The 11,704-nt window shown below is 39.4% G+C and overlaps 1 protein-coding gene across 1 annotated transcript; it reads left to right on the plus strand.

Annotated features, from left to right (window-relative positions):
• Window positions 1-2,055: 2,055 nt before the first annotated feature.
• Window positions 2,056-4,533, plus strand: LOC140948790 (uncharacterized). The gene is made up of 2 exons (XM_073398056.1): window positions 2,056-2,885; window positions 3,792-4,533. Exons 1-2 carry the CDS (start codon window positions 2,716-2,718, stop codon window positions 4,510-4,512), a joined length of 891 nt encoding a protein of 296 aa, XP_073254157.1. The 5' UTR covers window positions 2,056-2,715; the 3' UTR covers window positions 4,513-4,533.
• Window positions 4,534-11,704: the final 7,171 nt, after the last annotated feature.

Here is an 11,704-nt window from a genome sequence, read left to right on the forward strand (position 1 = left end):
GAATTTCTATCATTTCCTAAAATTTACCGTGGGAAAACCAGAGGTGATAACTAATTGATTATTTTGTAAACAACGCACCCACGAGTTGACGATAGTCTTTCTTTGATTAGTCAAACGTGTTAAGAACCGAATGCAATCTTAATTGGCTTAGTTTTGGCTGGCCTGGACTTAATTTTACAGGGACACCCACTTTTGCAAAAAGCTTCTCATTTCTAAATCGCGTTAATATTTTGATTTTTTTAAAAGGAATAAGCATTAATCTGAAACTATTAAGCTGTACGGTTATGTACGGTTTATGGTGGTATTTACTGAGCAAAAGCGCTAGCGCCGATCAACGCGAGGAGGGTGCTTGAGGGTTGATGATACCTTAAGGCTAAATTTACGTATTTTTTACATTTCTTTTTATTTCTCGACCAAACTTTCTAGATAGACTACGATTGCTGACCAAATGATATTAAGTGACGTCACAAAGGCTGACGACAGTAAAGGTGAGTTACGTGTAACTTAATCAGCAAGGGTGACTCGATAATAAAACTCTAGCCTGCGTAGCAAGCGTTTCCGTTTGGTTTCGGAGCAAAAGGGGACTTTCGGTTTTGACTTGCGTCATTTTTCGCGCGGTCTTTGACTCTTGATCCTCATTCTTTGCTCCTAAACCGCACAGAAACGCTTGTTACGCAGGCTAATAAAACTCTGAAATTAAGAATTATTTTAAAAGGGGGTACCCCGTTTTTGTGCTCCGAATTTATCCAAATTCAAAATGTCATATCTCAGCTCATATTTGAGATACTGAAAAAAAATTTTCAGCTTTCAACTTCCCTTGAATAGTTCTTTCAAAAACAATATAAAAATTTGGGAGATTCAAAAGTTTAAAATATACGTATGAATGAGGTCAGCAAATATGACGTCATAATTTGAAATTTGGTGTCATCCTATGAGCGATTTTGATTGGCCTGATGTTTCGTATTTTCAGGCCAAGTTTGGTTGGGAAAGAGTGAATGCAAGCAAAGTTATTTTAAATTATTCGAAATTGTCTCGTTTTGATTATCCATTTGGGGGTGGTTTGGCCCCACCCTGAGCTAAATTCCAAAAACCTCATAGTACTTAGGATAAAGCCGAGACGAAAAACACAGCTGAACACGTCATCATGAAAAAAATCTTTATTCACGCACGTTGTTCATAGCGGCTCAATATGACTTATATACAGGGCGGATAAAGGTTATAGGCCAAGCACGCGCGCTATGTTAATTTTAAGGATTTTAGGATTTTGGTAATTTCATATAGCCATAAGGAAGACGACAGGGCGACTATAATTATGCACCCTGTTGAAATAAAGTGTTATCTATCTACCTTACATAAATTCAGGGCCGAGCTGGAAAAAATTTCTTAACTGCCCCGCGTGTGAATTTACGGCTCATTACGCGTGCAAGAATATAGAGATTAATCTGAAATCTACAACTAGCATCGGATTCAGCTTTGGAAAATAAATACATTTATTAAATCTTGGGGGGTACGCTTGACTTGGCTTGAGTGTAAGTGGCCTCCTGATCCCTTTATCTCGCCTCTGATTAACCCTCCTTGGAATAATGACTCTAAACAACTGGTACGGAAACGTTTAATAATTGGTTATAAACTAACATTTTGTGTTTGTCCTAGCTGCACTAGCCTGTCCCAAGCGTTCAGTTGGAGGGGACAGCATCAAAAAAAGTGACGGGGTAGGGGCAGGGAGAGAGAGCGAACAAAAGAAAATTCGCTTATACTCAAACCCGTAAACGATTAGATTATCTAAACAGCCTATGTCAAAAAAAAAGAAACAGCAAAAGAGAGCCTCTGTCACTTTCAACTACACACTTGTTCAAATTTAGCCAAGTGTAAATGTCTTTAAACCAGGAATGAAACTACAGTTCCTCGAGAAGTAACTTTAGAACAGATGTCAGTCCTTTAAGGGGGTCCTCATTGGCAGATTTAAGACTCTGGAGCTCAGTTTCGAAGTCAGATCCTGTTGCAGGTTTAAGTAGCTCAAGTCATCAATTTCGGTCGAAGTTACAGGGGCATAGCGTGAGATTTTGAAGATGTACGCACGCGTGGAAGAATTAAGAAAAGTTGACGGAAGAGCTTTATGCTCCGTCATGATTTGAATAAGGAAGAATAAACAAAGGTTAAACAAACAAGTTAACAAACAAACAAAAAATTCCTTTGTTGAACGAAAACGCTAGAACAATAAACTTGAAGATAAAAACTCGATTTTCTTCATATACGGGAAATTCTGTTTTGAGCTAGTGCACACTATCGAAGAAAGAGGACGTCATAGAGCTAGGTAAGTTTGTAATAACTTAAACTGCCTTTGCAGCTTTCTACTCGTCAGATTTTATGATATCATATCAAAGTTTTTAAAGCCATTAATTGACGGCACTCAGTCGCCTCACATCAAAATTTTAAAAATTGGGAACAAACTGATTGAAGGTCCATTTAAAGGGTGATAAATCCCCTCATGAGTTTTTGTTAATCTGATGTCAGTTTGTTTACTTGGTTGTAACTAGAAGTAAAATGAAGATAGAATGGATCTTTTCATAGCCCAGGGACATTAAGTGCAGTACGTCCTATAACTGGGAATGTTAACATTTACAAAGATCTAATTGCGTTCTTCGTACTGTAAATCTAATCTCAAAATAGTTGGATTTTATAGGGAGTATCTTCTCCGCGACAAATAGAAAGAACATGCCACCACAGTTCCCGCGGGATTCCCCTGCTACGATACGCCAGCCTACCGTGCACGTCCCATGTACGAGACCGGATTGTGTGCTACCGGGTTGTATAAATCTGAAGTTACAGACTATGAATAACGAAACTAGAAAGACAAAGATGCATGGAAGTGGGCCTAAATCAAGGTGAGGCTAAGTATTTCAAGGAAAGTTATGAAGGTATCATGCATTCATCAAACTTCTACGACGACATGCAGGTCTTTTTGCTACGAAGGGATTCACGACTCTTATTACTATTGCTTTTAGTCGAAAAACAATTATGTTGGTATACCTGTCCTCTGTATACCTGCAGTACATCCGAAAATTCTGATTCAATAACTAATTTATAGCAGAAAACCATTTTCGCGGGGGATATTCATTTTTCCGCATAGCTGTATCACAATGCGTCAAGACACGCGACCATTTGCAGAGGTAGCCCAGGTTCACAAGTAAGTCGGTACCAAAGAAGGGCAAAGCCAATTAAAACTCGCTGGAATCGCTCTGAGACTGTGAAAAACACCAAAAACGTGCAATAAGTAAAACATAGGGACCATAAGGACGTACTAAACTTTCCACACAAACCCTTATAATTTATTCTACACAACCAGCGATGCTCGGGTGAACTTTGGTACTGGCTGTTAGTACATGCGTCTGAGTAAACTACGACTTCCGAAGTTCCGCAATCTACAGTTGAGGTCGAGGCCCAAAATGTCTGTAGTTTTTTAAGCGGGGCATTGCCAACGGATTATATTTAAAATACCAAACAACAATCAACAAATTGACTCATTGATGATAAAGTGAAGTCATAACATTGCCTAAGTGTTGTGAGTCCACGAGCATCAGCTAAGAGGGATAATAAATCACGATAGAGACAATCATTTATTTTTCCGTGTTCGGGAACTTCTGCCAACGTAGCAGGCGCCGATAATCATCTTATTACAGGCCAAGCCCCCTCGAGAATTTTCCTTCGCCCTAAAAAAACTGGCGCCTGCCCCAGTACGCAGAATAGGAATCTTCCAGTTACCGTGTTTATATATTCATTTAAATCACCAGATGCATCGCTCAAAACACGGAGATGGAGATAACTGCAGTAGGGCAAAGTGCGGCTAGTTTATGGGATCAGGATCTAACAGACATCTTAAGCATTCTGGGCGATGAAAACAACCCAATCTCTTCCAGCTTATCAGAGAACGATCTGCTCAGTATCCTTGATGAAGGTGATGACCAGCTGTTTTCTCCCTCACAATTTACTGGTGAACTGGAGCTAAGAACTCTACAAGATGCCCCAAGTATTCACAACACACCCACTGATCAAACAAAAGTGCAAAATCAGCCTGTCATGCAGTTTCAGAGAACCCTCAGTCTGGGAACCAAGATGAAATCGTATGACTCTGTGCTGCTGGAAAACGCTGAGCAAGTGGGGATTGAACAAGCCTTTTTAGGCAAAGATACAGGTACTGTCCAAAACGGTGGCACTGAGAATTCAACAGGAGCAACCCCGCGTGGTGTAAAACGCCCCGTAGATAATCAGTATAGAGAAGTAGAGAGTACTAAGAAAGAGACAACTAGGGGCAATACTCATGCTAGGAAAAAACTCAGAAATCCTACTCAATCAACAAACAACTTATTTAGGATCCTTGGCTTGATCCTGCAAGCCTTTAAAACTCCGCTGACAAGCGATCTCGAGGAACATTATATACGTGTGCTTAATAGAGCGCTTTTTGAGATCCGGAATGCCCATCAATTTTTGCAGCAATCTCAGGGTAACAATTAAATTTGAACTGCGTATACTTACTCTACTATTTCTCATAGAAGGAATCGCTCGTCTCGATTTTACAATAAATTAACCTTTCAATCGTAACCATGTTGGATTTCACGCAAATTTTTTACAGTAGAGAAGAGCTGTAACAAGTGCAGCAAAACCTTGACTCAGGATCCTACTCTCAGACTGAACTGTTTAATTTGATTCTGTTGCAAGTAGAAGTGAATTAGGACGATTTCCATTAATTTTTAATATTTACAAAAACATCCTTTATTACGTATTGTATCTTCTGCGTAAAAACGAGGATACTATTGTTAAACCAAGCCTTTCGTACCTCGCTAGAACTTCACTGTAATGCTAAAAATAGCTTTTACCATAATCTGAAGATATCTGAATATTATGACCTGCCCGATTTTGATGCTAATAATTTGAGTGAAGCTAAGATCAGACACTATATAGATGTAATAAAACAAAAATATATTACATATTTGCAACATATAAGCCATCATTAAAAAAATATTCCCGCAAGGGAAAATTAAATGAGAAAAAATCCATGCACGCCAAGTAATCCTAAAAAATATTCATGCTATGGCCTAAAAAAAATTCATACAAGGGATTTAATGACGAAAAAAAAATTCCTGCGGCTTGAAAATTCCGACCCCCTAAAACTTTTCTAATGGTCCGTCCCTAATCGAGCCTATCCAAGAGAGAGCTTTATGCTCTCTTGGTTGGTCGGGCAAGAAGAGATTTGAAGGTTAAATAGACATGTCAAGTAACAAAATAATTTCTTTCTTTTCCGTAAATTCACATTTGTTGAAATTGGTCTCATTATGTAATGATTTACGCACTGATTTGTTATCAAATCATGCTGATGACACTTGATTAACTGTGGTAATCATTGCATTGCATTATCATTGTTATAAATTGTAATACTAGCCTGTAAATACATAATTATAGTCATGCAAATAAAGCTTATGTTGTTGTCGTTGTTGTTGTTGTTGTGTAGTGTTGTATTGGGTAGCTGTAGTAAAGTATTACCTAAATATAATAAGTTACAAAAACTCCGAAATCGTGCAGCTTGTGTACTCACCTTCTCCAACTATGATGCTGACGATCTTCAGTTACTAAAAAAACTAAATTGGGATAACCTAGAGACTCGATGTCAGAGTCTTAAAGCAGAAATGGTCTATAAAACCTTAAACGGCTTATCACCGGATTATGGTGGCTTGGCAGCAGACTAATTCAGGTCGCGTACGAGACCAGGCTGGGTTGCCTGTGCCCTATACCATCCGCTTTTGAGCTTTAAAATGATATGTTTCTCAGAATATTTGTAGCAATTCCTGGAACTTTACGGTGAACTAATGTTTTGGCTAAATGGCACATTCAGGCTTTGTTGTAAGCTTATTATTTAATAGATAGATTGCTGCAGTTGTTAAGAGCCAAGGGCATCCAACGACAATTTTCGGAAAATTATCTGTTCGGAAGACGATTTGAGACCTAGAATTTTCGGAACATTTGTTGTAGAATTTCTTGCTTGCCTGCCTCTCCTAGGATTTTCGAACATCTAAAAAAGGGTGTAATTGCCCATTTTTGACGGATTTTTACCCTTAAAAGGTCACCTAGGATTTTCGGGACCCTTTTTTCTGGCTGAAATTTTCGAGAAGGTAAGTTTTGATCCGTATAATTTTCGGATCACTAGACTTTCAGCTAGAAAATCCGAACAGATCAAAAATTTTTAGGGGATAAAAATATGCCTATATCTACCGTTTAAAAACTAAAATACGTTTAACAATACTATGTTTAAGTGGTTTTGAACTATATTCTCGTTGGGTGCCCCTGAAGAGCTTTTCTGAATAGTGTGGCACGATAGAAGCGAAGATTGAAGGTTCAAAGCTCAGATTTCATCGTTTGCCTAAGTGTTGCGTACATGTACAGTTGCTTTTCCGACAATTTGACTCTATTTTGTCAAATATAAATAAGTATAAGATTCTGATTATTTATATCTTTATAGTATTCGGAGGGTCGCGAGTTCGATTCTCGCCCGGTAGGGTACGAAAATTTTCGTTGTCCCGGGCGGGCATGGTGTTTCCCCTCTTTTCAAGTTGAAAATGTTCAGTGTAAGTGTGTGTGTGATGCTCACTACTGTATCATTAAAATTAATAAAAATAAAATTAATTTACGCAACCACGAGTTCGTGAAAAAAAAAAACAAAATGGCGGGTGAAAGGTAAGTGACGCCGATTGATTTTATTTTTCTTTTTATGGTCCGAGTTGATCCGAGTCCAATTTTATTTTTTTTTTATTTTTTTATTCGATCCGAGTTGATCCGACCCGGTCTGGCGGTCCGAGTTGATCCGGTCCGACTTTTGTACCTGCCTCTTCTTCACTCAGTCGAGTGTGAATCTTCGTCCACCATTTTGAATTTTTTCTAAACTTTAGAGAAAGTTTAAAATGGTGGACGAAGATGGGCAGCGGTTTTGAAAACTGCTGCCCATGATCTGCCCCAGGGGGGAGGATTTTCATAAATTGTCAACTAAGACATTGTGAAATATGAAAGAAAGGTCAATTTAAAGTACTAAAAGCTGTTTCGATATCTCAGAACTAGAAGATAACTAGAAAAATTGCTCAGAATGCAAAATTTGCTCGAAATACGAGAAGTTGCCAAAACGTTGCGGAGCAACTTGTGGAAAGCCCCGAGACCTTATTATCCTGTCTTGATCTACGCAGTCACAAGTAAAACAACTCTTAATAGCATGAAAGTGCGACACTACAGAAATAAGAAGTATTGGCCTTTTAAATATCTAGTCACAGGTGCAAAGGGAGGGGGAGGGGGAGGGGGAGGGGGAGAGGGAGAGGAGGAGGGGAGAGGAGGGGGGAGAGCGCGAAAGGGAAAAGGGAAGAGAGCTTACTCTCCCCAATCCCTCTACCTTTTTCCCTTCCCCACAATTCGACACTTTTCCCTCGTTACCCATAAGATTCTAACAATCAGATAATTTCTCATGATTGACAAGTGTCATAAATGAATTACTCTATCTACAGTCTTTGTATCAGTAACATTTATTTTCCTTATTTGTACAAAATCCCTGAATTGTACATGTTGTAGTATTATGCGGCCCGATTAGAAACGTATCGTATTAAGAAAAGCTATATAATTAACTTCTGCTGGTGTATCGTACATACCAGTAAAAAAAAAACCAAGTTATTATTGGACATCACAAGAAGAGATCCACTAACGAGTTGTTCAGTATATGAAGTATCCTTAATAAATATTGATTAAGGTTGCGTAAATTGCGTGTTCTTGCAAAGTTTTAAAACCTTCTTTTACAGTTTGTAAATAGATCGTAGGTAAATAAGCTTGGAAACCTCCTCGCTTTTCTCGTGGAAATTATCTGGAGGGCTGAAGAACTTACTGAATTTCTATCCTGCCTCCACCTAAACAAGCGACCATGCTAATTTGTGGAGGACGACTATATATGTCTTGCGCTAATTATACATTTAGTAACTGAACGATTGTTGTTGTCATTGATTGAAGGATGAATCTTTTAAATGAGGTTTGGGCTCATCAGCGTGGCATAGCCAATCTGATTTACATGATCCAGTGCAATAAATGTAACAGGCAATACATCGGCGAAACTAAACGCCAGCTCAGTGACAGATTTGGAGAGCACCGACACTACATAGAAAAAGCCAGAAACACACATCCTACCGCCGTTCAGACCACTTCTCCCTTCCAGATAATTCCATCAAGGACATAGAACACATTCCATTAGAACTAATTTATTCAGACAGGGACCGTATTCGTAAGGCCTGCGAAGGATTTTTAATATCTTAAGGCAAAACACTTGAACCCAATGGGATGAACAGACCAGATGAAATTTAATCTATTGACATATATTTTTATGTAACCTCTTTATACAAGTTTTTGTCTACTGTATTCCTCCACTAATCACATTTGTCTTTTTTATTTTTGCGTAATTTTATATACTGTATCCGTTGATTCTATTCTCACTTAGCTTGTCTAGTCCTTGATGAAGACTAATTTTGTCTAGTCGAAGTTTGGCAAATAAATTTGTAAACCTTAGCTGTCCGATCAGCCTTGCCTTCAATATTAAGTAATAGTACTGGTACAAAATAAACTGCATTCCCTCCCTTCTTTTCTGCCTTCTCCCCAGTTTCCCCTTGGTTGACCAATGTTTTTTCCTTAGCTAGTCGCTCTCCATCTTGAGGGACTGCTCGCAGTTTATAATAGGCCGTTTGCATGATGGCGTCATTTTGCTGCTATGACCAGGATCCTTCAGGGTTTTGCTTTCTTGTGTAAATTATGGCTTTTGTTATTTAAACCTCACTGGGGCTACCAAATTTAAATATGAAAAGAAAACCGAAAAGAATTCTGGTCGTAGTAGTAAAATGACGTCATCGTGCAAATGGCCTGTTAACCTTTATGTAGCATCAGGTCAGCGGTAATATTTAGCGCATACCCACTGGAATAAAGTGTGTTCATTTGCATCCGCCATCTTGAGTGTATGTTGTGTCTTCTCGGAGAACACTTCATGGTGTCAGAAGTGGGATGGAGCACCTGAAACCGCCTGAAGCTCTGATATTGTCTGCAGCGACGAATAAAGCCGAAGCATGGCGGCGTTGGAAAATGTCATGGGACCTGTACAAAGTTGCGAGCGGACTCGATCAAAAGGATGAGAAGATTCAAGTCGCTACGTTGCTCCACGTGCTTGGCAAGGAATGTGTGGAAATTTTTTCAAATTTTGTGTGGGATTCCGAGGATGATCGGGATAAAATTGAGGCCGACGAGGGAAAGTTCAAAGCTCATTGTGCACCACTGACCTCGAGGCACTTCAATCGTATTTGTTTATCGAACGGAAACAGCAAGACGGAGAGACAGTCGATGAATTCTGTAGCGCATTGAAAACACTAGCTAAGATCAGTGACCTCGGTCATAAAGAAGAATCTTGGATTACATCCATGTTAGTCCTGGGGCTTAAGGATCCGTTTTCCAAAGAAAGGTTGATGGAGAGAGAACAGAGTTTAGAGAAAACATTGCAAGCAGCTCGCATCGCAGAAGAGGGTAGCAAAGTTGAGAAAGTGGATGTAGTAGACGGCAAAGGACAGAAGCCTCAATGGTAATTTCAGTTTTCTTTGTTTCTTAAAAAAAGGGGGGTGTAGCATCAGGTCAGCGGTTATATATAGCGCATGCCTGCTGGAATAAAGTGTGTTCATTTACATCCGCCATCTAAGGTGTATGTTGTGTCGTCTCGGAGAACACTTCAATAGCGGTCGGAAAGAAACGTTGAGCGAAAGGGAAGATCATGGAAGGGAATTGTTTAACGGTTAAACGACCCACAATGATCTCACACGGCTAACTAACACACGGAGAATTAACAGATTACAGCGATCAAAGAGATAAGAGATTCTTTATTATCTAATTCAAATTGAACTCCTCTGCTCCCTGTGAAAAACGAAACGGTTGTGTGTGAAGCTTCCTTTTACTTGACGGATTTAAAATTTACTTGTCTTGAAATATTTCTCAGCTTATTTATAGGCTCTAGTGTAAAGACTACCAACAAAACTACAACGTCTACCAATCATAGCTCCTGACCAGATTCCGGACAGAGTTTACGTCATCAGTATGGAATTTCTGTCGCTGAGTCGCAGACGTTCCTCCTGTTCCTGCTGACGAAACGTCCTCAGCGGCGAGGAGCAAGGAGAAACTGCTGTATTCGCAGGCTAGCTCATTGAGTGCTCTCCAAACTTCCAAAGTGCATCCATAACTCGATATACGCACAGCTAAAAGCATGAGAAAATTATTCTATAACATAGCTGACAAAAATACTTGCTTTTTGATTAACTGCAAAATTCTCGTAACGAGCGACACAGAAAAACAAACGCTTTTATTGGCTGATTACAGACACGCCACAATCGTCTAGTTTGAAAGACTACAGGGCGACTGGAATTATGCATGCTATTGAAATAAAGTGTTATCTATCTACCTTACATAAATTCAGGGCCGAGCTGGAAGAAATTTCTCAACTGCCCCGCGTGTGAATTCACGGCTCATTACGCATGCAAGAATATAGAGATTAATCTGAAATCTACAGCTAGCAACGGATTCAGCTTTGGAAAAATAAATTCATTTATTGAATCTTGGGGGGTACGCTTGACTTGGCTTGAGTGTAAGTGGCCTCCTGATCCCTTTATCAGGCCGCTAATTAACCCTCCAGGAGTAAGTGACTCTAAAAGACTGGTACGGAAACGTTTAACAATTGGTTACAAACTAACAACAACTTTCTTTATCCGGTCACAACCACGTAAAGCGTAAACTTTTTGTGTTTATCCTAGCTGCACTAGCCTGTTCCAAGCACTCAGTTGGAGGGGACAGCATCAAAAAAAGTGGCGGGGTAGGGGTAGGGAGAGAGGGCGAACGAAAGAAAATTCCCTTATACTCAAACTCGTAAACGATTACCGTAAATGATCTAATAAACGCCCGGGGCGTTTATTTAATTTTAGGGGCCCAAGAGGGGGCGTTTAATGGACGGGAGGCGTTTAAAAGAGAGAGGCGTTTATTCTCGTAACTTATTTTAACGAACTCAACCTAACTGTATACAGTAGGCTTTTGGCTAAAAACGTTTTTGTGTTAACAGAACCTCGACTGCGGAGCCTGACGGCTTATCTAGAAATTGAACATGACATAATACACAAACTGATGTTAATTAAGCAATGAAATTAATAAATTGATTGATTTTGCTCTATTTCGCCTTTCCTAGTATTTGAGGGCAATTTTCAAGGGGGGCGATTATTAGAGAGGGGCGTTTAATACGAACTGAACAGCGTAAGGGGGGCCTTTATTAGATAAGAGGCGTTTATTTGAGAGTGGGCGTTTATTAGATCGTTTACGGTAGATTATCTAAACAGCCTATGTAAAAAAAAGGAACAACAAAAAAGAGCCTATGTCGCTTTCAAGTACAGACTTGTTCAAATTTAGCCAAGTGTAAATCTCTTTAAACCAGGAAGGAAACTACAGTTCCTCAATTTTGTTTTTACATAGACCATTTTCGTCACCGCTAAATGTAAGTCTTTGTGCGGCGGAAAAAACAGTTTTAAAACGCTCCATGTGTGGCATGGTGACAGAAAGAAAAGAAAGAAAACCCATGTTGTTCAAGCAAACTCTAAGGTCACGTCTCACAATATTACGA

This window comes from Porites lutea, chromosome 9 (assembly GCF_958299795.1).
Source record: "Porites lutea chromosome 9, jaPorLute2.1, whole genome shotgun sequence".
NCBI classification, from domain to species: domain Eukaryota; kingdom Metazoa; phylum Cnidaria; class Anthozoa; order Scleractinia; family Poritidae; genus Porites; species Porites lutea.